The 27,265-nt window shown below is 43.6% G+C and overlaps 2 protein-coding genes and 1 long non-coding RNA gene across 15 annotated transcripts in view; 2 read left to right on the forward strand and 1 right to left on the reverse strand.

Annotated features, from left to right (window-relative positions):
- Positions 1–6,064, forward strand: part of LOC118226709 (microtubule-associated protein 1B-like) — a 50,181-nt gene extending 44,117 nt beyond the window's left edge. For both annotated transcript variants that reach the window (XM_035416517.1, XM_035416518.1), the window contains 2 exons: positions 120–352; positions 502–6,064. In XM_035416517.1, coding sequence (XP_035272408.1) covers positions 120–352; positions 502–657 — 389 coding nt within the window. In that variant the 3' untranslated portion in view covers positions 658–6,064. The remainder of the gene's footprint in view (positions 1–119; positions 353–501) is intronic.
- A 3,856-nt stretch (positions 6,065–9,920) lies between these two features.
- On the forward strand, positions 9,921–11,068 carry LOC118226736. Its single transcript, XR_004765093.1, has 3 exons — positions 9,921–10,081; positions 10,184–10,314; positions 10,504–11,068. It is a non-coding gene; the product is annotated as an uncharacterized LOC118226736 (long non-coding RNA).
- Positions 11,069–12,856: 1,788 nt separating this feature from the next.
- LOC118227055 (inositol hexakisphosphate and diphosphoinositol-pentakisphosphate kinase 1-like) overlaps positions 12,857–27,265 on the reverse strand; it is a 36,666-nt gene continuing 22,257 nt past the window's right edge. For 3 of the 12 annotated variants that reach the window (XM_035417145.1, XM_035417142.1, XM_035417144.1), the window contains 6 exons: positions 26,511–26,636; positions 22,828–22,890; positions 19,421–19,600; positions 15,989–16,126; positions 15,477–15,590; positions 12,857–14,976 (listed from right to left, as the gene is read on the reverse strand). In XM_035417145.1, the coding sequence (XP_035273036.1) occupies positions 14,393–14,976; positions 15,477–15,590; positions 15,989–16,126; positions 19,421–19,600; positions 22,828–22,890; positions 26,511–26,636 (1,205 nt within the window). In that variant the 3' untranslated portion in view covers positions 12,857–14,392. Of the gene's footprint in view, positions 14,977–15,476; positions 15,591–15,988; positions 16,127–19,420; positions 19,601–20,740; positions 22,676–22,827; positions 22,891–26,510; positions 26,637–27,265 lie in introns of those variants that run through there. The other 9 variants (XM_035417147.1, XM_035417148.1, XM_035417149.1 and 6 more) reach the window with 6 other exon arrangements.

The raw sequence follows: 27,265 nt of genomic DNA on the forward strand, positions 1-27,265 counted from the left end.
TACTTATTTATTTACTTATTTATTTATATTTTTTGCACAGTAATGAAAAATAGAACTGCAAGAGCCTGTCTAATGATAAATGTCTGTATTAAAAAAACATTCTATTCCCTCATACTTAGGTTCCAACTCGCAAAAACCCAGTTCTGTTGTTCCCTCTGGACCGCCTATCTATGTAGACCTAGCCTACATCCCAAATCACTGCAGCGCTAAGAATGTGGACCAGGAATTTTTCAAACGCGTGCGTGCTGCGTACTATGTGGTGAGCGGAAATGACCCAGGCAGTGGGGAGCCAAGCCGTGGAGTTCTGGATGCACTTCTTGACGGAAAGTCTCAGTGGGGTTCCAATCTCCAGGTAATGGGACAGTTATTACAACTTTCCTCTCTATGTGTGGCTTACTCTCTTCTTTCCCTTAAATATCATCAACTCGTTGTTTATCAACATTCATTACATTGGGATATTTGTAACAAAAGGCATTTTCTCCCCTTTCTGTCCACTCAAAGGTGACCTTAATACCTACCCATGACACCGAAGTGACCCGCGAGTGGTACCAGCAGACCCACGAGAAGCAGCAGGAGCTAAATATCATGGTGCTGGCCAGCAGCAGTACAGTCGTCATGCAGGATGAGTCTTTCCCTGCCTGCAAGATCGAGTTCTGATCCCACAGGTTCAGGCCCCTGATTCAGTTTTAGTGTCTCAACCCATGTCCCCCTATCTGTCTCTAAGACTATGGAGTGGTCTTAGTTTCAGCCTTATAAATACATTCCCTGTTTTAAACCCCACACCGCTTAATTTATTGCCATTGCTATCACATGTTACTGGAGTCCTTGATGTTTCTTTTCTGCATTGTCACTGAATGATCACTGATCCCAGTCATTACAAAACAGATATGTATAAACAACGCTGTAACATAACTTCTATGAAAGTGTGCCACAAATGGAGAAGCATATCTTTCTCTGGGTTACTTTGGCTAAAGGTAAACAAGATCTTTAAACCAAAATGATACCTGTATAAATACACTAGTGCTTCATAAAATGCAGCAATGAAATGTAAGCAATCCATAGTATTTCACTCTTGTTATCCCTAAATACAAGTTGTGTATAGGGCCCTGAAAGGGAAAACATATATTAAATAAATGATAAACATTATAATTTATTTTCTTTCAATTCAACTTTGGGCTTGATCAAAGCACATCAAAGCACAAGTAATCTAATATTTAAGGATGTAACCACACAAGTTCGGAAAACCTTAATTTTCTTGAATTGGTTGAATTTGAAGATAAAACTGTTGCTCTTCATTTTTAAATATTTATTTTTTGTATTTATTTGGCAGACAGTCCTGCCCAGAGTGTTTTACTGGACTATCATAGCAATATTTAATATACATTTTCATTTTTGTATTGTACCTATTATTCATACCACTCACCTAGCCTTTACAGATAAAGTCGATGGCCAAATCTAAAGCCTTTACGTTCATAAAAGGCAGTGCAACTGAGTTTTAAGTCATGTCCACATTGGATATTAATCCAAACCTCTGACTGCCACCTGTCCTACTAACACCAGCTTTGGTGGCAAACCACTGCTGTGCCTCTTGGTGTTGGCACAGTGTTTATAAAATTATAAACACAGATCAGTGGACCCTTTAAAGTTTTGTTTTAGAATTTTACTCAACCCAATAAAAATAAAAAAAACATTGAATGTACAACATAAAATTTAATGTTAGTTAAGAAAATTGATTATTAGTCTGCTATATCAGAGATTGGAATTTAAAAATCCTGAAGGTGTTACAACAGTTAATATGGTCTAATCTGAAATGGATTTTCTTACTCAAGTTTGGGACCTTAACATACATTTCTGTCTCTGGCAGAGAAAAACATGTAAAACAATAAGGATGTAGTTGTTGTGGTGGTGCTCTTGCTATTTGATTATATTAAAATGTAATGTAGTTGGAGGACACTTCATTTTCATGTGGCAAAGGGTGATGTAATGCAACCTAAACTGAATGATCATTTTGTCTTCTGCTTCGCTATGTGGTTATCTATTTTTAGGCAGCTAGTTTGAGTTGAGAATCTTTAGTTTTTTTATTGGAAATCTTACATGAACATTGTGTCTTTGTATGAAAGTGTGCTTTCATTTTGGCTGGCAGTCTCAGGCTGTGATCAGGCTAGTTGGAGTGGACGGGCTGTATGTCTCTGCTACTGCACACAGCTCAGCTGAATGAAACCTTTGTTCTCCAGCCAAGTTGATTTCTTTAGGTTGAATACACTGCTTTGTTTGAGACGTGTACTCCCAAGGAGTGTGTGAAAACATGTACAAATATCCTGGTGTGTAGTAATTATTTTTGCTACCCTCACATTATTTCTGATGATTGCAACAAAGTGGGTTTTTTCAGCCTATAAAGCTATTGAATTGGTCTTTATTGATTGTAGTGAATTGGCAAAGAGATAAATGCATATTTTATAAATACAGCACACACCTGAAGTAAAATAATTACTGTTGTCAAATAATAATAAAAGAATTACTTCAGGACAGAACCTCAAAGAGATTTGTTAGGAACCAGCTTAGTTTATTCACAGGGTCAGGGCTGAAACCACTATCTTATTCCCATGATTACATTATTCATACTTTCTAGTAAAATAATGATTTCTGATTCTGATTTATTTTAGTATATTTTTGAAGATGGTCAGGTTGTGTTACAATGAACAAGCTCCCTTTTTGTAGTTAAAATTTTAATTGAACCTGTAAGTCCTGGATTTATTTGCTTCTGTATACGTACTTTGATATATTTGCTGTGTATTTTTCCAACCCCTCTCCCTCTCAGAAGGCATGAATGTGCAAAAGCAAAGGGCAATATACTTGCACATGTTGAAAATGTAGCAATAGGAATTGCTTGCCATTGTCCAGATTGTACTGTTTTACTGTGGTAGCTTGTGTATTTGGGTCAATGATGAGTGAGGGCCTTGTTGAATCATTTATCTGAGGTTAGATGCAGGAACATAGTGGGTGCATTTTAATAGGCCACTGAGGTGTGACTGTCACCCATGTGCCTTGGGGCTTTAGCCTGCTGAATTGTGGATGAGTTGAGTTGACATTTGGGGGGTTCTCACGTTTTTCTTAATCATAGTATTGAGGGGAGACAGAGCTAGGAGTCACATCTAAGGATTAAAGGTTGCACTGGAGTAATAAAAATAGAATGGAGTATTTGCTAGATGTAGCTTAAATAGCAAGCAATGCTCCACTTTTCCATTATTTTGTGATGCCCTAAATTGGAAGCTTTTAGTGATTTACTGTAGAACAATAGAAGTACACCACTTTTCACAAACTGCTAGTGTTCCATATCCCCATGGTGAAAAACATAAACAATCTGATAATATATAACATAGCATTTATAAATTGCAGTCCTAAAGTGGTCCTTCTCAGACTTAAGCACCGATTAATGTGTTTTTGCCAATATTTTGAAGATACATTGCAATTTTAAGTTGGTTTTCATGGTAGGTTTTCATTACTTTGGCTGAACTGTTGAATATAATATGTGGGAGCACTGTATTTTGGAGTAACAAACAGAGTTGCAACCAGTGGCAAAAGGCTTGTTTTTTCTGCAAATACCACAAACTAATGCTAATAGATATAAATGTTATTTATATTTAAAGTATTATTTGCTGTGCAAGCGTTTAAGAAATATTTTAGTATTGTAAAAATGCTTATCCATGACAGTATTACCCTTTTTATTGATTTTGTTTTGAAATGTTACTTGGCCTCACTAACCATAGGTGGCTTCTTGTTTGTATTTTCTCTTTTCTTTATATTATGTGACATTTTTGAGACACTGATTGACAAATCATAACTTCCTTTTGAGAGTGCAGTCGTTTAGGTATCTATCGAATGATTGTTCAACAGAAGGTATGGTTTTTCTTGTACTGCATAACCTAAAAAAATATAGAGAAAATAATCTGAGGGGTGGGACCATTGAGGAAAGAGGCTGCTTATAACCCATTTCTACTGCACAGCTGAAATCAGGCTCTCTGACCTGTGTTAGGTTCCATGTGGTATTTCACTGTGCTAGAGTACCAAAATAAAAATAATAATTTGGGGCCGTTTTATTGTGGGGAAAACATTTGTCAAATTGCCTTACTGCAGAGAATGCCTGAGCAGTTGTCATGATCAGTGGAGATGCCAGCATTTGGAGTGACTGGTTGTACGTATTGCCAGGGTTGCAGCTATGAATTCTCAGGCCCGGGACAAAATATATAGGGAGCCCCCCATTATTATTTTAATAATAGTAACAAATTAAAAGTATGTATACAAAGTGTCCTAGTTGTCTCCCCCTATCTGCGGCCCTGTGTATTGCAGTCATACTGTGCTGAGTCAGCCAGCTGTGGCTGCAGCTTGTACTAGCCTGGTTCCAGCAATACATCACTAAGGGACATTAGGGTATGCAGGGAGTCTTTACACAACTGGTCGACAGAGCCATGCACCATCTTGCATGTCAGGCATATCCACATCATCTAAACATCATCATGGTGTCATTGCTGTCATCATGGTGGCTCCACTACAGAGACTTTGCATTACCAACCATCTTACATTAAACCGTACCATTTGGAATACTTTGAGAAATCAATGAAATGAGCTGCCACCCAGTTTCCCCTTGGGGTATAATAAGCGTATGGTGGAATCAGCTATCGCCAGGGGTCAATTTTGTCATTAGGTCAAATTCTTTGTTTAGGTTTCCTTCTTGTCTTTGCATGCATTGTACAATAGAGAGCAGTGTACAATAGGCAGAGTCTTACCATAGTCCAATTTCCTGTACTCTAGTATGACTGAAACGACCTGGTATCTTTATATGTCTTTGTTTTGGGTATTGACATTTTTCTTTTGTCTCATGTCTTCTAGTGTCAGTTCTACTGTGATGGAGCCAGATGGCTTGATCCCAAAAACCTGCCTTTAGTAATGGGTACTCAATAGTGAGAAGTTGGTGCCCAACAGGAAAAAAAACTGACAAGTAGTTTTTCTACAAAAATATATAAAACATACAAAAACATGTAGTGTGAGCTCTGAGGCAGATGTGCTAACACAAAATAACCATTTTCAATGCAGAGTAGTTCATTAAGACCCGAAGAACTTGTGAGACAAATGTTAAACACACATTCTGAAATAGATGAAATGATTAAACGAAAAAGGAAAGGTACCACTGAACGAATTTTCCCTGACCAAACTGCACTGTCTAAAAGGCTTGAATTTGAAGGTGAAAAATCTGAAGAATAATTAAATATCTCACTATTTGTGTGCTAATGCTATTTATACTGATGCTGTGGTTTCATTTATAGTACTTAAGGGGAAAAAAACATCGCTCATTTGAAAATGGCTGTCTTTATCTGTTGCCATGCAAATGTGCTGGTTTAACCAGGGCTGAGAGGTTGTATGTACTAAAAACATCTTTGAATTCAAATGCAAACTGACTTCAGACTGATGTATTCATATACATGAAACTATGAATATGCATATTCAAAACAAACCTGACTGCCAGATTTTGTGATCTGATCATTCTAGTGAGACGTTTTGTTCTTTGCAGGTTTTTTTAATCGCCTGTGCGATTCATTTTTCAAGAAAATATAAAATGTGAAAAAACAGCAACACTGGTGTACTGTTGCATTCTCCACAAGCTTACCTTTGAAATGATCCAATCATCTAAGCATATGGATCATTCAAATGAGCCCTGCTTGTTTCTGCATGTGATCTTATAAGTTATACTCCTGTATGTAATAGTTTAAAAATAAAAAATAATCAAAATACTATTTAAAAAAATATTTTAAAAAAGCAAACTGTCTTAATGGTACTGAAATGGCACATGCTACTGGCCTCGCTTCTCTTCTCGCCGTGGGGTGTCGTAAAGAAGGCCTCGTGATAGTTATTATTTTTGCGCTGTATTAATCTTAGTTCAGCAGTTATTTTGTGTGCAATATTCTGTATCTCTCTCTTTAAATCTAAAATAAAAAAAGTAGAACTGCAAATTTATTGTAAAAGGGAAACAGCCTGGTGATCACCAATAAAATACATTTATTGAAAATCAGGAAAGCCTCTTGTGTCTTTTTGTTATTTGTCCCGTTATTCTTCCTGTTATTTTTCCTTGCGGCAGTCTTGGTCTTGGTCTTGGGTATCAAATTTGCCAAGTGAGGCCTTTACTTATCATCTAATATGGATCCAGGAACAAAGGGATTCCTTTCTGTACTCAGAAGATATACATCACTGCTGCCGTGAGAGGGGTTGCATGGGCGTTAGGGGTACCCCATAGCGTTCACAGGCCTGAAGGGGAACCGAAACGGGGGGCTGATGTCATGCTGAAAACATGCAGGACTGACTGGACCTTGATTAATCTCTTTCTGCGTCTGAAAAGGAGGTCTGGGGAAGTAGAACAATGTGCAGACTGCAATGGTAGCCTGTAGACCCACTGCCAAAAAGAGGGCGAAGCTACACAATTGACCCCGGTTTCCTGGGGCGGAGGGAGGTGCTTCTGCTACTGTCATTGAAATTGCCCCATGGGCTTTTTTTTTGCACCATGAAAACTGAGAAAGGGGAGGGCGAAAAAGAGCCCTGCGCACGGTCAAGCAGGCCGGGTGTGATTTGGAAGGTAGTGTTCGATTTTTTGCGCATGCTTTCATGCTACAATGAGCGAGTGATTGAAAAGGAAAGGGAGAGGAGAGAAAGCACCATTTGTACACAAGGGTGAAAGGAGGAATTCAGCTGCTCAGACAAGCAGCCTTTGAGAGAGGGGGGGAGACAGGGTGAGAGGAAGTGATTGCTCGGTGTGAGCCCTCTAGTGTATCAGATTCCGTTGCTATTTCTTCATATCATTTGATAACACATATATCATTTGATAACCTCCCACATATAGTTTCACAGGCATAGGTCGGCAGAAGGGCATGATTCCAGTGCAGCACAACAATCCTGAAACAGCAAATCTGTTAGGCTCAATATTGAACCTAGTCCATGCATACATTGGCCCCAGATTTGCAATGCAGAAGAATATTATGCAAACAAGCTGCCACCGCAAGCTCCAAGGAAGCGGCAAAGGGAGAGATGTCTACAGGACAAATTTATGCTTGTTCTCCAGCAGAGATGATTTCCAAGCCTTCTCACAGTCTTTTTCAGTGCGATACACTACAATGGATATCCAGCCCCTGTCACATATTTCTTGTGCTTAATCTAGACTAGGTAGGGATGTGAAGTAAACAGGAAATATATATTTTTGTATTTCATTCCTACTTTGCATGTCTCTGCTTCAGATCTGACAATGGGCGAGACTCTTTGAGCATAAAGTGCATCAGAAGATTTTGTGTTGCCACCAGCAAGATCAAAGGCCTTTCATTGTGGCAAATACCAGCGCATGAAGTAAAGCAACATCTACACAAAGATACGGAAACCTTCAAAGCCATTGCACCAAAAAAACCGGTGTGGGGAGGAGTGCTGGCACATACTTTCCAGAGCTTGTTTATTCAGGTTGACTTTTCTCTGATCCATACATCTAATTAGACTCAGGGTGACCGTCACCAGCTGCGCCAGGTTTTTTTTTTTTTTAACCTTTTTCTCAATTTTGTTTTTAATCAAATAAACTGGCCTCAGTATTTGCACAACAAGTGGACCATTGAGGGGTGAGCACAATCCCAGCTTTGAGGGACGGGCCAGTGAGCAGCGAGCATGTCCAACGGCAGGCTGGCGCAGGCTCAAATCTCAGAGCAATGACATCATGGCTCGGGTCACATGGGCACCCTTTACCGGGAGGTGACAGATGTTATTGGAGTAAAGCTTTTGCTCATCTTTTTTCGTCTTCCTTTCATTTTGAAATGCATTAATTTTACAAAGGGGACTAAGGTTTTTGTATCTGAATGTAAACAGGTTATGCTGAGTACAGGATGAACTGTGGACTTCCTTGAAGACAAAACCACAATGCCCAATCAAACAGGTCCCGTACAGCCATACACTTGCTCTACTACCTTGAGAGTTCACTGTGAAAGTATAGTATACTAATTGCAACTCTGCCACATTGCTACAGTAAACATTAAACTAGTACAATTACCAGAATCAACTGTTAATGCTCCACAACATAAACCACACTGACATTAATTTGTTGCAGTGATTTGCAAGACCGCATGCTGTTGCATGCCTGATTTTAGCATAATTATAGCATTCAAAAATAATAATAATTTTCTAACGTAACTCTTTTCACCCCACCATGAGTGAGAGAGAAGGAAGAAGATGAAAGTGAGTACATTAACTAATACTTCCCCGTGTTTACTAGGCAGACTATGCTAGCCTTCCACATCGACAGGGAGCAGTGCTCAGGTAAGTATCTTACATTACCTCACAGGGTTTCTCTATGTAAAACTCTATTGTGTGTGTTTTTCTTTTTTCTCTAGCAATAGACAAACTGTAACAAATGAGAATTTGGTATTGATTTTCCTGTGAGAAACAGATGGAACATAACCCCTGGGGGCAATGGGCAGATGCATTCAGTACCTATGGCTGGGTATTTATATGTAGGCTGGTGGGACAGGACATTTTAATCTGTGGGGAGTCGTGGGGGTGAGTGGTAAGTGTTAACCTAAAGGGAGGTTTGGGGAGGATTCTACTTCAACTGCCACATGTTCTGTTCCCACAAGACATTTTGCCAAGCAGAGGACAGAGTTAATGACAGGCAGTTTATTAATGTCTCTGACACACAACTGGTTTCATCTTCGCCGAATGCATCAAAATGTATTTATGTGATGACACGCCAGGCCTTTTCATTGAAGAGGGATATCCATGTGGGTGAATATGCATCTCAGGGAGCATTAACTTATACACTGAACTATGCGATACATGCACTGGGGAGTTAGGGGTCAAAAATCTACTTGCTCTACTGCAATCGGCAATGCAAACATGCATATAGTGATGAAAAAAGAAAATGTTTTGTGGTCTTAAAGTGGCTATTTCCTTCAGAGTCACGGTACTGCTGTAAACCCATTACTTCACACCCTGTTAAATCAGGGTTGTCTTGTTTTAATAAAAAACCATGGTCTTCATGACCCAATATCCTCCATCATGTTTGCATTAAGTACTTACTGAGTGGCAGAGACCAGACAAGACCCTCATTAAGACCATGATGAATGCATTTTGGAACGGAACACAATCCAAATATCAGTGTGAAATCCACATCAGGCCAAAACATGTTTCCCTGCATGCTGTTTTTCTGATGTGACTACAGAAGTAATTATCACCATCTCTTTTGTTAAATGAACCTGTGTATTTTTCAACAAATAGGAGGTATTCAACAATTAATATTAGGTAACAAAATGCATTTGAACTCACAGCTACTACAGTCAAACTGCATGCTGTCTCTCTCAACATGTACATGAATGTATTTGTACTCTGCTTCCTTCATGAAAAAAGCTAATTCGACCACAAAATGTTAATTGTAGAAGGATTTGCTTAACTTACCTTAACATGGTGAACATTTTTTGGGAAGAACTTAAATGATGTCAAACAGACAGAAATTGATTGAATGCACAAAATGGATGCTCCCTGCAGTGTTTACAAATTAGGACCCCAAGTGGGAGGCATAGAGCCAGAGTCAGAAGGATGCCTGTCCAAAAATACATTGCAGAAATAGAAGAATCTCCTGATAGTTTTTCAGAGAATGGCCCTATAAACCATTCAAGAATTCTCAGCTGCGTTGACACACATACAAAATAAGCCCCTTTTCCCTGTGCATTGAGTACACCAGTTTTGTGGATGTTGGGGAGGGTGACTTTTTGAACCTGTTATTTGAACTCAGTGCTGGCAATAACCTGAGCGCCTGGCTGCCATCCTGTCTGTTTGGGCCCTGGGACACAGACTCATCAAACAACCCACCAGGCAACATGGCCTTGGCACAATTTCTCAGTGAGAGGTTGCCATGGCTACGCTTATTTAAAATGTAGTGAAGAATAAATCTGGAAGAGAAGAGGTGGGATCACTAATTTGATTAAATACCATTTACACTCTCTTCCTTGTTTCATCAATGAGAAGTCTATAATTAATGCTGTTCACCTGTGGTTAACAAAAGCAGCAGGTAGGATGGGTGAGGGTAAAGGTGAGGGTGAGGGGGTGAGGGGGGGTGGGGACTTGGGCTCTCAAGCAAGTCTCTTAAAAATGTACTATCTTCTTGTTTCAGTTTCCACTGTGATTAGATCACAATGTGAAAGCTTGCATCCGTCTGGTTAATGTGACCAAACAGGAGCTCAGGAATGCCAGCTTTAAGATTCCACAGGCTAGGCGAAGCAACACAGGATAACGATTCGGAAGGTAAGTAAACAATTGCCCTCATATGCAATTGTGTAGTTTCACTCTGTGGATTTTGACGTCCTGAAGACGCCCTGAAGTAACATGAAGTTTTATCCTTCTCCTTCCCGCCACCTTGCATAGCCCATTGTTCAGAGTGAGATACTGTTTGTCTGTGTGCTGTGTGTCTCTCTTTCTCTCGCGCATCTCCAGCTACAGTCATCTCCATGGCAACAGACTGATGCAGGTAATGACGGATGAGTCACGGTTGACCTTGCGCGGAGGGAAAGGAGTCGTTCCTCAGGAGTAATACGGGTCCTGACTGCCTGAGCTCCTCGCGTTTCCTGCTTCGGCAAAAGCCTCGGCAGGTGGCAAGCCCTGCATTGCGATTGCTGTGCGGAGATTTTCAGTTACACAAAAGGCAGAGCAAAGAGGAATTCATTCAAACGGACTGCGGCATTTCACCGGTTCGCCGAGGACCGTTTGCTTTCTTTTCCTCCGTTTCCCACGTCATCCCAAACACCGAACAGAGGTGAGAGGTCAGAGAGGCAACTTTCGTGCAGTTCTGTCTGCACGTCTAAATGCACATCGGTCCTCTTATCTGAAAAAACTAAAATCTCTCCAAACAAAATTACTCCCATTATAGTAATGTATACAGCTTTTGTTGCAAGATGGAACATTATCACCAAAGTGTCGGTCTAATTTTTCATTGTCTCACTATCCCCCTGCCCCCAGATTACAATCCACTGACTGAATATTTTCTGTGTGGTTCATTGGTCTTTCAGTGTAGTGCTGCCATGTTTTCCTGATCAGATTGCCCAAATTGCCCACTTGCTGGTGGAAATGTCATCCCACCTCTGGGGCTCATTGGGATATCTGCCCTCTGTCACACATTCATCAGTCTGACCAGTCTATGACAAAGTACTTGATCACTGAACTTAAAAATCTGTGCCTTATCTCAGGTTCCCTGATGCCATGAATTTTTATGTAGGGGGAAAACCAAATGCACATCCAGCCAGTGCTCCCACTGCAAAGCAGATGATGATGAAATTTTCTTCAATAGTTAGACTCGCTAGAACATTATAGACAAAGTCTGGAAGGCACTGAGACAAATTTATGAGCACAAGCTGTGTAATCACTTAGCATTGACACCTTTCTAAACCACCTACCATTAAAGTTTCCTCTTTAAAGTGAACTGTACAAAAAATTCCACATTTTGTCAATGTGTCCATAGCATTTTTCATCTATGTACAAAATCATCAAGCTTCTGATGTGTCGTAACTATAAAAAGTAAAACAGTATCTGGGACATATTCACTGAAGGTTTATAGTGTGCATAGCACAGTGATAAACCCTACAGGTGGGATCCAATCTGCACTGTGGCCAAAGCATCACACAGGGAGGAGGTGTTAAATCAGCAGGGTGTAAACCACCTCATTACTCAATAATGAGATCATTCACAGTGATGGATGCGCTGAAGTCCTGACTGCATATTAGGGATTAGTAAATTACATGTTTTATCTTTGACAAAACACGTGGTGATCAGATTAAGGAGGCACAGGGGTGTGCAGGGGACGCTGGGTAGGAGGCACAGGGGTGCAGAGGGAATGCTGGGTAGCAGGCACAGAGGTGCAGAGGGGATGCTGGGAACAGTCAGTAAAATGACAGCAGTAAATAACATGGTGAAGCAGAGACACAGGTGGTGGATTGGTCAGAGCGGAGGGCGTAATGGATTGAAAACCCGCTGTGGATCGCCAGGGACAGGACAACCAAGGAGAACGTGAGCTAAGAAGTGCTGATGGAAAGAAAGCTCCGCAAAATAGTACTAGAGTGTGACCAAAGGAGAAAATTAAGATAGCCCTTGGCACGATAGTTCTGTAAAAAGCAAGCCGCTTCAATGCTGAGAAGGACAAATACTCCACTAGAACATTACATTACAGGCATTTGGCAGACGCTCTTACCCAGAGCGACCAAGTCTAAGCCACTGCCTTTTGCAGAAGAGAGGAGCCTTGCTAATGAGAGCATGGCTCTATTCCTGTTTGCTCTGCCCTCTCATCCCATTCTAATCAAAAACAGTGACCTTCTAAAAGGATGTATAAGCAGGCAGCCTCTAAGAGTCTAATTAAGCAGCAGTATAGACATCTGGCTATATTTAACATAATGAGATTGTTAGGGAGGAAAATGGCACAGTTAGCCGTCTGACGAAGACACGATCCACGTTTGCACAAAACGACCTTACCCGCTCCACTGAAGCGAAACAAAAAGCATAACAAAGTTCTCACCTTCCAAGACTCCCAGAAACACCAAGTCTCCTGGTGAGTGGAGGGTGGGGAAAATAGTCAGGAGTGAAGACATACATTCACAGTCTACACATATAAAAGCAGGTACTGAGATTCTCACTGGTGTCACTGCGATATCCACCAGCCTCATTCTGATGCATCTGATTAAACGATCTGCTCCACATCCCTAACAGTAGCTATTGAGAACCATTTGCAAGTCTCCCACAGGAGAAATCAGACCATGATTATACATCCTTTTAAGGAATAATAGAAAAAAATCACACAGAATCTGATCAAGGACATTTTTAATTTTCACTTTTTCCACATCTATTGACAGATATTTTACAGTGTTTGCTTCGAGCAGCATTCATTTCTCTGATTGACATTAAATAACATTTTTCCTCTACGTAAATCAGCATCTATACTATACAAAAGGAACACTAAATAAATCCAATTATAAAATACAGAATCTCATTTAACTTATTGCCAATACTGTACAATACACACAAATAAAAAGAATAGATCATATTACAAAAACAGCAGTACTTCAGTGGTGACAACTCTCAAAAATTCTCTTATGATAAGAAGTGTGAGCCATAATCATGGAGATAGAATAATAAATGGCAATTAAGCTGTAATTAATTTAAATGTTAATTTAAATTTTTATTGTGATGTCAAATGCTACAAAAATACAAACCTGATATGAATTTGTGTTTTCGAAGCCATTAAAAATACTAGGCCTACCTTGCTCCTTAGTCCTCACTTGCAGTCAAAAAATATATATATATATATATAATTCTTTATATTAGTGGCATATGATGGTTTTAAAAACTTTGGCAAAAAAGCAGTTAAGTGATTGTTTCTCTTTTCTAAAATGTGTGTTCAATATAGGGTTTGAGTAATTTGTGTTAGAATGGCAGCACAGTGGACCGTGACCTTTGACCATGACCATGTTCGTCCCTTGAAATGTACAATGTTTCAGCAGTAAGGTTAGAGATAAGAGGCAGATAGTGGTGAAGACCTGATGTGCTTTCAAAAGAACCGTATTTAAACAAGGACATAAAAAGGTCAACACTTTCCATTGAGGAACGAACGGAACAAGACGTATCTCACACTGGACAGAAAAAACGGAACACCCCAACAAAACTTCGCTTCGCTAAGCCAGCGCAGTTCTGGGTTGTAGCTCGATCCACCGGCCACTCTGAGTCGCCGTGGTGTAAAGAATTTACTGGAAAATGGCCTTCCCAAACAGGGGAGGTTTTTTTTCACCCAACAAAGAAGAACAGCAAAGTCGCCAGGCATTGTCAGACAGCTGTCAGCTGGTTTCCACGGCCAGGGACAGAAAATTCATTTACGGGTGAAGCACACAGCTGACATAAGCAGAGGCAGTCGTCAGGGGCATTCAGAGGGTTGGCATTCGATTCAGCCCAGAAAAGCAGCATTAAATGCTCTGCTTTCCGCGGCCCGTCTCATACTAAGAGGGGGAGATTAAGACTAAGCTGGGAGCCATTGCTTCCTTGCAGAAAATGGGTGAATGTGCACCTCTCGCCACAAACGCTGCGGGAGAGAAAGGGATCTTTTCCCTTTTCAATCTGAGGCAGTTGCATAGGACTGCAGCAAAGCAAGCCATGATACTCAAGACACTGCTCTTCGTGTCCTGTGCCATGCTAAACAGTATTGTTCAGTAGCAGTATGAGTAGTATACATTTGACTACATCGAATGGGACTCGAGTTCAAAAATGCACCTTCAGGACAACGCAGACTGAAAGTATGCAAGAGCCCTCAGGCGGCCCCGCCTCTCCCTTTCTCTCTGTTTCCCAGGCCCTACGGCTCAGACGCGTTGGCCGCGCCCACCTCCAGCGGGGTTCCCGGGTGGGGCAGGTTCGGGGGGATGTCTGTCCACATGTCCACCGTCTCCTGCGTGTCGAAGAACTCGTCGGGCTCCTCCGGGGTGAGGGGCGTCTGCGTGCTGGAGCCCGCCTCCGACCCGCTCTCCCTGAGCTCCAGCAGCACGGGGAGGGGCCCCGGGGGGCCGCAGCAGGACTCCAGCCTGTCCAGGGACAGCTCAGCCAGCGAGGAGCAGGGCGGGCTCTCTCCCGGGCCGCCGAAGGCCCCCGCGGGGCCCCGCTCGGGTTCGCTCCCCGCCTCCGGCTCGCGGGCGGGAGCCTCCGCGCCGTCGGCCGGCCGGTTGCCGGGCTGCGGGGGCGCGAGCGGCGAGGCGGCGGTCGGGCTGGCGTCGGGGGGCGGGCTGGCGGCGGGGGCGGAGCCCTGCGGCCCCGGGTGCGCCTCCTCGCTGCTCTGGGGGGTGAGCGGCGTCTTGTCGCTGAAGCTGAAGCGCGGAGACGTGTCGGCGGTGGTGGGCGAGGACGGCCCGGCGCTGGACACCGTGCTGGACGGACCGCTGCTGTCTGCGGGCGCAAAGAGAGAGAGGAGCGGGCACTGAGCGGTGAGACCAGTCCGCCAACCAGCTGCCAGGCCAGGCCAGTTACAGCAAAAACCCAGGGCTAAACTGCAGGACCTCCTGCCCATACCACAGACTAAACAACTGCCACTAAGAGACAAGCCATTAGAAAGGGGAACAAGTGTAGCAAGTTTAAAATAAGAAATCCGCTCCACTAAGCAGCTCAGCCAGTGTAATAAAGACCTGAGAATAGCTGAATAACTGAACAACAGCACACACGAGTCAGAGGCAGACCCCGACAGGAAGGCCTGACTCCAGCAGCGAGTCACAGCAGAGCCTCCCTTTACTGGACTGTCACGTTAACGACAGCCCCACTTCACGCTTAATAACCGCATCTCAACATCTACAGCGCTGTGAAGCGAAGGTGGCACCCGGCGATCTCGCGCCATGCTCTCTGAGCCTCGCTTGGCGGTGGGGGGGGGGGCCCCGAGGGCGGGGGGCACTCACACCAGGGGGGGCGCTCCCCGCGCTGCCGCAGGGACACGGAGGACGACAGGACCCTCTGCGGGATGTAGGCGTCCACGGACGGCTGGCTGTGAGAGTCGAACATGGCTGAGAGGGCTGTGGACAGGACACAGCAGCGTTAGTACTGGAGGGGAAGAGCGAGCACAACGACCACCATTACACACAGCACAAAGAGGCTTAATCTAACGACAAAAAACGAGTTTTATTAGTTCATTATTATTATTCATAAAAACTGCGGCAGAAACAGGATAATTACTAACTGTGAAAGCCTTAACACATTAAAAGCTCTAGCTGGGGCAGTGGTATGGCCAGGCAAATTACATCTACAGGAGAGGTGTCAGGCGCTAGGCTAACAGACTGGAGTTCTGTCAGTTAGCCTAGCAGGCATGAAAACACAAAGCAGTAAATAATAATTTCAGATTTCTGTTTTTCTCTAAGTGAAAAGTGGGGGGCAGGGGTGACGTGTTCGTGAAAGAGGGGGTAGGGGGCCGTACCTCTGCTGGTTCGGGAGTGCGATTCGCCACAGCTCTCGCACACGGCCGTCAGGAACTCGTCCACCTGCTTGAGCGACAGCGAGTTGTGCAGCGTCTCCAGCGGGTAGATGGAGGGCACCATGGAGCAGCCCTCAAACCCTGCAGCAGAGGGGAGACACAAGCCGACAACACCGCACCCCCGCCATCAGTCCGTGCCAAGAGGGCTCCCCGCGAAACAGCTCCAGATGCCTACGCGCCCACCACTGCGTCATAAGGCCAGTCACTCCCCCTGCTGTCACACCCCGGTACTGCGCGTACAGGAGGTTACCCGCAAGCACTGCAGAGACGCACACCAAACCAGGCCTTTTCACGCCGGGTAAAAAAAAAAAACGCCGGCGGCACGTCGGTCCAGGCAACAGCCGGCTTCGGTCCACAGGCTGGGTTTGGTATAAGCCACACCAACACAGGGCCACGAACGGAAGCTTCCGGAACCAGCCCCTCAAACACGTTCGCCGCAGCAGCAAACCAGTCTCTGCCACACGCTTCAGTCCAAACGGCAGCACGCGTCACTCGTCAAAAAGACAAAGCAAATCGGTCAGTTTGATTCGTCGCGCATTCCATCTGTTCGCCGTGTGCATTTTGTCAGGGAGTGCATCTTAGAACTGTACAAGCCACACACCAATTCCAAATAAGAGGCCAATTCAATCACAGCAAAACTCTTCTCCTGCACACTGTATATACCAGGTCAGTTAAAAAGGAAACTTATGGAGAGCACTTCATTCACATTACTGAAAAATGTGCGGTTATGTACAATCTTTATTATAACTATGTCAAACACACGAAGCTAATGCTTCTACATTAGAAGGAAACACACAGGTTAGAGTCTAGCATGGCAGAGAGAAGCACCATAAGCATGCTTGCAATGAGAACCCCAAATACATCAGTCACCCTACTTAATCTCTGTTCATTATGGCATAATATTCTTTAGCCTTACAGATTTAGTATACATCACGTTTTCCTCAAAGATTTAGCGTATTTAGAATATCAAGTTATATAACCCGAGCGTCCCGCAGTGTTTCTGTAGTATTCGCAGTTTTTCTGCCGCAGGCTTCCTCTAGGGGTGACCGACACACTGCACTGGCGAAACGTAATATGAATCGGCTTCAAACCCATTCAGCACAATGTCGCCCCATACAGCCCTTTCCATAAGGTCAAATGTCTTTTCTGCTTGAGAATGTAGAGCAGCGGTGGCCAATCATGTGCCACAGAGTATGCAGGTTTTCATTCCAACCAGCCGTTACACCTACTGATCTCACTAACTGACACACCTTCACCGAGAGGGGAGGGATCTAATAAGTGAACTCAGCAGGTGCAGTGATTGGTTGAAATGAAAACCTGCATAGTCTTGGCCCTCCATTTTAGATGACTGGGCGCGACTGGTGTAGATAGCGTAGCTGCTACTTGCCTTGGTAGGACAAAGTCTGAATTTAAAATGGGGGAAGAGAGTCTGCTTTATTAGAGAGCACCGAATATCCAGCCACTGCTGCCTCTGGGAACAGGGGTGTGTAGAAAATCCCAGGGCAGGGTTAGCTGAAAAATGCTTCCCACAAAAGGATCAGAGAGGATCAGAGACAGATTCGGTAAGAGACGCTCGCTTTGTAACGGATGCTGAGGGATGCTTCGCGTAGGACTGATTTTGGCAAACAAGCTGCTTCTGCGTCATCCTAAGGAGCACGCCAAAAACTACTCCTCCAATTCAGGAGCGACAAAATGACGGCCTGAACAGCGGCACGACGGACACCGCCCCCCCCCCCACCGGGCTAGTACCGAATGAGAGCGTGACCCGTTTCTAGTTCCGCCACCGTTTCTGGGAAATGGTACCGACTGTTCTTTCACCCTTTGATGGAAATGGCATTTTGCTTCTTGCTGAATGCCGATGCCGTGCTCCCGAATGGAAGCGCTCTCTCTCTCTCTCTCTCACTGCTCTCTCTCTCTCTCTCTCTCTCTCTCTCTCACTGCTGCTCCCTCTCTCTCTCTCTCTCTCTCTCTCTCTCACTGCTGCTCCCTCTCTCTCTCTCTCTCTCTCTCTCTCTCTCACTGCTGCTCCCTCTCTCTCTCTCCCTCACTGCTGCTCCCTCTCTGTGAGACTCATACATTCAGCTCACGCGGTATCCGGGAGGGGCAGGACGCAGCAGCATTACCACATCACAGCCTACCATTTCGGCCGTACCGATGGAGAGAAAGACGGGAAAGATGGGAGAGGAAGAGAGAGTGGAGGAAGGATTCAGGAAGAACACGAGAGTGGAGAAAAGGACAAAAGAAAGAGAAAGGGGAGGTAGAGAACGGGAGAAAATGAGAGAACGAGTGAGAGAACGAGTGAGAGAACAAGAGAGAACAAGTGAGAGAAAATGAGAACAAGATAACGAGACAGAGAGACAGTGGAAGAACAAGAGAATGAGAGAGAAAGAAAGAGAAAGAGGGAGATAGAAAGAGAGAGAGAGGAGAGAAAGAGAGAGAGAAGAGAGAGAACACGCGCACTGGTCATGCTTCCTTCCCACAGCACATGCAGTCACAGCGTGGGCACTCAAACAGCCCGTGATGCCATGCCCACTATGCCCACTCCGGAGACCACGCAGCGCAGCCTCAGGTGGCCGCGTTGCGCTCTGTGCCCCCGAGCGCCGCTTTCCAAACCCACCGGGCGCACTCACAGCCATTCACTCCAGCACGACGCCGGCAAGGCCCTCGAAAAGAACCCACACACCCGCCTTCCCCACACCGCAGAGGCATTCTGCAGCTAACTCCACAGGGACCAGCTACTTCCTGGATCTCAAACTGGGTCACTGCTAGAGAGCAGAAGTACTGCCAGGGTATTTTTGAGGACCTGGGAGGACTATCACGCTACAGAACAATAATTATTGGTAGAAAGGTAAAAGATCTTTATGTGCTGTGCAAGCTCATCTCTACGCAGAGGGAAGGTACTATAGTCTCTGATGTGCAGTCGCTGTTGCACGGTCCAGCACTCTACAGTAGGAACTGCAGAGACAAACTGGGGGTTTCACAGAGAATGAGTGTGCTAATCCCACCACAGGTTAAAAAGCCTGCATGGTTCCCCAGGACAGAAGAGCCAAGCTGTGGGAGTTTGAGTAAGAGGACTCCTTAAAGGGCAATTTGCTTAAGTAGTTTATTCAAAGAGCTCGTTATCGGAGAAGCAAAAAAATACAGTTATGAACAAACAAATACGGAGTGCAAAAGGAAGAATAGACGACAAACCTCCACCTACAAACGTCCTCTGTCCAAGTCACAGGCGAGCATGCGGTAAGGTAGCAGCATAGCGCAAAGCCGAGCCAACTGCGGGGGGCGTTCCCCAGCACGGGCACAATGAAGGGGGAGGGGTAGAGTGGGGGAGGGGGGAGGGGCTGGGGCAGGGTTGGGGGCGGGGTCTGCAGGTCTGACCGTAGAGGCACTCTATGGTGTCCTGGCCGGAGATTAACCAGTTGCGGAAGAGGCGCAGGTGGTAGGAGCACTGGTGCAGGTGGTGGGCCAGCGCAGTGTCCAGAAAGAGCGGGTACCGCATAGCCAGGTCAGTGGAGGACCGCCTCAGCAGCTGGGCCACATGGTGCTCCTCCAGGGGCTCTGGGGAAGAAGACGGTACAGGAAGGACAGAGCAGAGGAGGACGGAGGGAGGGAGGGACGGGGGGGCGGGGAAGGAGGAGGAGTTGTAGGGGCAAAGGTGGAAGGTGGAGGAGGAGCCAGCATCTTGACAGCGCAGGGGGTGGGGGGAGGGGGGTGGGGGGGGGTGGCAGTGCTCTGCTTCGCTGTCTCACCCAACCAGGCCTAGGGACACCAATGCCGGAGGGCTTACCACTGGAAGATAACCATCTCAAACATCCAGATCAAGCATCCAGAGCTTTTAACTCTACAATCACTGGAATACAGTAACGGCAAACATGGACCAGGCCTATCGCAGTGTTCAGTGACAACGTTTGAGGTTCACACTGCGCTACGGCAGGAAGTAAACGCTGGGATTCCTTACCTGCCTGTTACCCGCAGCCACAAAGCTGAGCTCACGGACGAGCTTCTGTGATACAGATTTCTGACACAAAGATTTGCAAAATTCAAAAGTCAAGAGGTCAGCCTGCAAGTCCTACCACTGAAAAATCTGGAAGCGGATTTAAATAAGTTCAATACGATATAAAGGTCATTATCCTGAAAGTAATTTAAAAATGTTTTCTTTAATAATTCATTTTGGCAATATAAAACAGATATGGTGTGGACTTTCCTGTGAAACAAAAGATTCTTGCCTGCAGAAAGAAACTGCTCTCAAGGGAGCTTGTTTACCACGCTTAATATGCACTGGCTAACCTTGGTGGATACACATGAATTATTAAAGCACACAGGCTACAGCCTCTCAACACCTAAAGTGTTTCACACTATTGATCCACAGTATCATAATAACATGGGTTAAAATGACCTGTCCCTCAAAAATGCAATAACAGATCACACATTTAAGTGAAGCAGCTTATTCCATGCCATCACTTTGTGTAATTTACCGCTGATACTAGATGGGTTTTGTGGACGCAGGGTGAAAAAAATAAAAAAAGATTTATAAGTAGTCTCCTCAATGCACAGACGATCACCATTACTCCTGCCTTTCCTGTTAAAACGAGGTGGAGGAGTACGAGTCACACTACCCGAGAAATAGGGCACGGTGATATAGATGATGCAACATGCTTTGTGTTTTGAGTGACTCTGGACTGTGCGTATTTGCATCTATGTGGGCGTGTGTGTGTGTGTGTGTGTGAGTGTGTGTATTTGTGTAATTAACCAGAAGAACTATTGCCCAGTAAACAAAAATCCCAACGTGACAAAGCTATCTATCCACAATGAACCAAGTCACTGTGCCCAGCTTTGCATGTATAAATACTGATCCCAATGCATAGAGCCATTCCAGGTATTACCATCAGCAGATTAGTGGACTCCTGCAGGTTAATGTAATCTAGTTAGTGTGAACTGCTAAACAAATGACTGTAGGAACAGTAGTAGTTACAACTACTACAATGCCCAGAAAACCCAAGGGTTACTGTTTCAGTGCAAGCCCAAAGACACCACGTAGCACAAAAACCTGAAATGGATCAGCATGCTGTGCAGTGGGGCTGGTTTTTCCATCACTGAACGAGCCGGCCTTTTTGTTCCATAGACGCGAAATACGCTGGAGCCAGATGTTCTCCGCCATGGAGCCATGTTAGAGACCCGAAGCAGTTGTATTTGAGCACACCACACAAAGAGAAGAGGATTTAAGGACTACTCTAAGTGAAAGAGAAATGGATGACACATGAGTTTGGTTTGGGGCGGCAGTTAGAAGCGGGTGGAGCGGGTTAGTTCTGAGTTTTAGATGTGTGCTGAGTGTGCTGCGGACACGGAAGGGCCGGGTGGATGACATCACTGGCTCCGAGGCCCGCGTTAAACCCCGCCCCGCCCGCAGTTCCACCCCACTGCCAGAGAGGGCGCTAGAGACCCATTAGGTACCCACAATGTAGAGACTAATGAACCTCCACAACCACCGAAACCGTGTTTGTTGAGAAGATGTGCCGGATGTGTTCACTCTCCCATTCGATCAAAATCGACTCTCGACCGCAACCAGCAACAAATGGCCCTGCTTTCCTCAGATTTGTTTGAGCCTGTGAATGTTAAAAAAGCACCCCCATCCAGCTCCAAGTTTTTTTTTTAACATTCAAATTTAAGAGATCAGCAGGCACTGACCACCAGATGACATCATTCGCCACCTCCGCTGAACCTCACTGAATAGCAAAATCAAGCCTGAGGAGGCTGCCAGCAAATGGGGTCTCGCCGCGTCGCCTGAACACTTATCGTCGCTGTGGGAGATATAAATAAAAAAAACGTTGTGCAGACAACATCCTTCACAGGAAGAAAAAAAAGGAAAAAAGGAAATGTAATCAACCCACATCCAGCAGTGCTGCTTAACTTTGAAGCAATTTCAAGAGTGTTTCTCCTTACGGTTTACACTTAGAGGGGTCCCATGGCAACCAAGGGGCCCGGTTACAGAGGAGTCTACTGGCCTTGGCGCAGGGCCCCCCCCCCCCCACCCGCACCCCCCATGCAGGCGTTTACACTGTCCCTGTGCAGAGGGGTTTCAGGCACGGGCCCCAAAAACACACAAAAGCACATCATTTGTATTCATTCAAATGAATTAATAGATTAATCAAAACGATGACATATATGAGTGATGAGACAGATCACTTGTTAACCCTTTCCCCATTAGCAATGACTGGCCCAGATCAGGTCTGGTCATGTTTACACTCCACTAGCCAGGGTGGCAGATTACTCCATTACAATTTGAAGTTGACTTTCAATCTGCAGGTACTTTTCGTACAGAATAGCACTAAAAAAGTGACTTCCCGAAAAGTAAAAAAAAAAAATAACAGGGGAAGGGTTAATATAATTGGTGTATTTTTCAAAAGATGGTTTGCATTCAAAACATTCTGAGGATAGATGATAATGTGTATACACATGTAACACTGGCATGTACATACATACACACATCTATCCGTTGAGGGGGGAAAAAAACAAACACTGAATCATTAAGTGGGAGTGACAAATTTTACATTTGTACAGGAAGTTACAGTACGGACAGGATGTGAAACGGTTGTTAAGACAGTGAGTGTCCAAGCGACTGAGCAGAGAAGAGATCTGAGGCAGTGGGAGGTTGGAGACAACGTGGACAATGTAGTTCATTACCAAGGACAATAAAAGCTGAAAAATACAACAATGTGTTTTCCACAGACATGCAAGACAAAGGGGAGGTGGAGAAGTGGAAATATACTTGAAAGAAGCAGACGTACCATTAGTCGGATGCTTTGCAAACGACACAGAAAATCGCTTTACTGCCGGCATAGACAACAACTCTGAGGAAATAAAAAAGGTCACTACAGTTACTCTTCCACTGTGCAGCTGTTTGTTTTTTGTTTTGTTTCTTTTGTTTTTTTTTTTGGGGGGGGAGGTGTTTGCAGGGGGTGAAGGAGCAAGGCACTAGGAGAGGAGGGTGAGGACATATTGTTTGAGTTAGAGTGTATGATCTGGATGGAGTAGGAAACTGAGAAGCAGTTGTGAGTAGAGCTAGTTTTAGAAAAGCTTTAAAAAGAAAAACACTGGGCCCTAAAAATAAACTCCTCTTGTGATCTAATGCCATCCTGATGAAGCCACTAAGAAAAGTTCAACAAATGATATCCTTGAAAATGTCCAATATAATTAGGAAAAACAATAACTCTTGGTGTGAGGGAGGGGACAGTCACTACCAAGACCTCAATACTTTCACTGTCCAGCATGTGTGCAAAATCAACTATGACCACACTCATAAAGAGAATAGGATCGTAAATTATAAACTGCCTATACAAAGCTCCTTCTCTCCTATGCATGCTTTGTAGTCTGTGATCTATCTGAGGCCTCAGGAAGTGAGATAGTCATGTTATAGGAACTGTCTGTATTCAAGCTCTCTGCCATCCCAATTTGTGACTCTTGGATACTGCTTCTCACTGAAATCTGGTTCTCAGGCAACCTACCCGAGGACATTCGGACTGAGGAATTTCCTGTCTCACACATATGCACACAAAGAATCAACAATAAATGAAATTGCACTTTGAACGTCTCGAATGGCCTACCTCACATTGACTAAATAGGTGATCGGTTCACAAACAACTTGGATGGGAGGGTTACTCTTAACTCTCTCTTGTAACTAAAGCAAGAAATATTAGAAAATATGGAGCAGAATGGTATTACATGACAGGACAATATGAAACACATGATGGGACCTTTAAGAATGTTCATGAGCGAGACCAGACAACCTTCTAGAAAATGGCTGCTGGAATAAATTCATCTTTCTGACTTTACAGTGACACCTAGTGGACAATATTGTGTAAGACGTTGGTTCACAATTTTAAATTCGTCTCGGTCTTCTCTCAGTCAGTCCCTTTCATTGTGTTCTCATGATTACTAAAGCTGGCAGCTCGATGCTTTTAAATTGAAATGAAGCAATTTCTGGGACAAAAGTGCCTCTATGAATTAGTGCCACTTCAAGATTCTGACATACAAAAACAAAAAATTTGTATTATTCTGAATGGTACTGGATAGGCCTGTACAATTAGAAATACAAAAATCCTTCTAAAAATAATGAACAACATTAGATAAACATGTCAGCTGGGACAATAACTACTGTGGCTTCGTAGCCAATTTCCTGTCCACAATGACATGTTACTCTTATAAAGTTAAAACAAGCCACTAGCTACTCAGGTCAGTATGGTCAGTGAAATAAGAAATTACAAAACATCTTTGTGACCCTTAAAACTTTTTATCAGATTATGCAGGTTTTACATACATATTAATGGTATGATCAATTGCAAATTAAAATAGTTTCGGTTAGTCTTTTGAATTCCCACCCCAAGCCCTACACCCTCTCATTCAGTAGCAAGTAACTTTAAATGAAAAAAATAGGCCTACAATGCTATATAAATTACAGAACTTAAACTGAAAGAATGTATGAGGAACAATACAACTTAGAATGTTGCACTGATAAAAGAAAATGTCAAAATTGAACTGAATTTCTCATACATGTTCAGATTGTAAGAGCCATCTGGTGGCTGTTTTGATAACTGCATAAGGTCTGTGGCGGATAGAAACTAGAATTTTCTGGAAAGATAATCTACGTCAGCCCTACATAATAAAGTGTGTTTTGTTCTAAAGCCATAGAAACGTATCACTTAATTAAAAAAAAAAAAAAAAAACAAGAAGTATTTTACTACAACAACCTGAATATTAATATACTTTTGAAGGACGGAAATGAGCTGTATCTACTTCGTACCGTTTTTTTATTTTACGTACTTATAAGTAAATAAGTAAACAGTCACAAAAATCAAGGTGCTAGCTACATTTCTCACCAAGCAGGATAAAGCACTAAAATAAGGTGTGTGAACTTCACATTCGCGCCACATCATGCAAAAGTAAACAAATAAATAAAAATTGGTTGAAATGAAAGCACTATTATGTACGGAAGTCTGTAGAAGCCTATATAAGGCCTATATAAAGTCCCGTTATCTCAACATCACAAATTATCTTGCGATCTCGACAACAAAAACTTTTCTTGCAGTCATAACATCTCACAATCTCAACAAGCTGTTTTCTCGTCATCACGACTTATTTGGTGATCCCAACATATTTAAAGTTGTTGTCTCCTGATAACGAGCTAACCGCTACCGTCTGAAGTGATTCTCTGTGACGGACCAGGGATATGCTACGCAGGCCTATGATGTATGAGTGCATTCGATATTACTCTGACCAGGGACAGGCTCAGGTAGAAGACCCATTATGGTTATCAATAATCGACAACTTGGCGGTTTACTTTGAACAGGGACTAACTTTCAGGTAGAAACTTGAAAGTTGTCTAGTGTAAATAAACGTAACGAGATTTCTACCCGAGTCAGTTTAGTATAATGGAATGCATTAATCCATCGTAGTGCAACATAGCATATGCTATATCCTTCAGTCCGTCACATGCAATCATTGTGCATTTTTTCTGCTAGTCCAGACTGTCACAATATAAGTCAAAGACAATAACTACAACATATTACTGATTTGTAGGCAAATTAATATTTAATTTACTGTATATCAGACAGGGGCCATTAATGTACTGAAATATTTTTAAATGCTCTGACGTTCTTGACTGAGCTAGCCTGGTACAATGAAATCGATCTGATTGCAAAAATACAAACTCCGCCCATCTGGCACTCTCGGCTCAGTCAAGCCTCAGACTAAAGGTTTCAATAGTATCTGAGAAAGGTCTGCTGTTAATACAAAAAAAAACTTGAACCATAGATTTGTAGAATAATGTTGTGCTATCCTCGGTCTGTCACACACAATCACTGTGGATTCAGATGGTAGAGATTACCTTGTGATCACAAGAAACAACTTTCGCTGTGTTGGGAATGCAAAATAAGTAACGCCTGATCTTGAGATAACAGGACCAAAGAAATAAATAATGCGTGGCCTCTACGGACTTCCCAAATTACGATACGCCTACACCATGGTTTGAATGATATAGTGGAGACGTTTAGTGGGGACGTCTGCAGCCTCAAAAATAAGACAATAAATCTAAATTTGAGAATGTGAATATCATTACACCTATAAAAGCTAGATGGGCAATACATGCGCATTATTAATACAAGTAATGCTATAATCACATTGAGTACTGTACGGGCCAGATGCCCAGGCACATATGATTACTCGGCAGGAGGTAGGCTTCTCTCCAGCCTCTAGCTAAAAAGAATAGGCTTCGTGCAGTCTATGTCAGTGACAATGACTGAAGCTGGTATGGCAATGAGTGGCTGAAAATAAAAACAAAAATAAAAAAATGCAAGGGACTAACTTGTTCTGTGACTGCTGAAAGCTTGGTGAGGAGCAGGCCTGGGCGTGTCACTAGACTCCCTAATCTTCCGCACTGCCGCGGCAACAGTGGCAAGAGATTGGTGGGACGTACCGTCTTTATAGGACAGACTGCCAGAGGAGAATTTTTTGCGGTGTGTACGAGCGTAGTCCTGCAGGTTGGGGGCGCTAGAGGACCCCCCTAGGACGGTGGTACTGAAGAGTCCTGCACACTGAGACCCTGTGTAGGAGAACCACGGGATGGAACGGGATTGGGGGGGGAGGATTAGTCTCCACTACACCACATGCAGTTATTCAAAAAATGCACATGTCTCAGATACCATGGGGTTAAAGGAGGCGTTTAAATCAAGACACACAACTCACAAAAGGTCATTTAACTGCTTCTCCCAGATAGAAGCTATGGCCGGTGTCAAAGCCCCCTTGGATGGTCTATGAAGTTTAACAATTATATTAACAGGAAAGAAAATGAAACCAGTGCAAATTAAACATTAGTACTGCATTAAATGGAAACTACAAAGCACCTCCATAGACAACAATATTTATTTTAGCTTGCTCAAGTACTTGCAGGCAAGGATTTATCTGGTACTTGCTAGCACCAATCTTTTTAGACTAAGTTATGCATGCACTTCCCTCTACAGCACTTAAAATAAGAATGGAAATAGTGTTTGAATGTTGTTTCATTGTGTACATATTCAGCAAATATAGGTTTCCATTCTTATTCGTGGACAAAAACTATTTTCATGTCAGACTGTTCTTCCAGTAAGATATTATGCATTGTTAGTACCTTGGCACAACTGAATGAAATAGTATTCAGCAACTAATCTTACCCTATCTTATGTAAAGGTTTAA

The sequence above is a fragment of the Anguilla anguilla genome, chromosome 5, assembly GCF_013347855.1.
Source record: "Anguilla anguilla isolate fAngAng1 chromosome 5, fAngAng1.pri, whole genome shotgun sequence".
Lineage (NCBI taxonomy): Eukaryota > Metazoa > Chordata > Actinopteri > Anguilliformes > Anguillidae > Anguilla > Anguilla anguilla.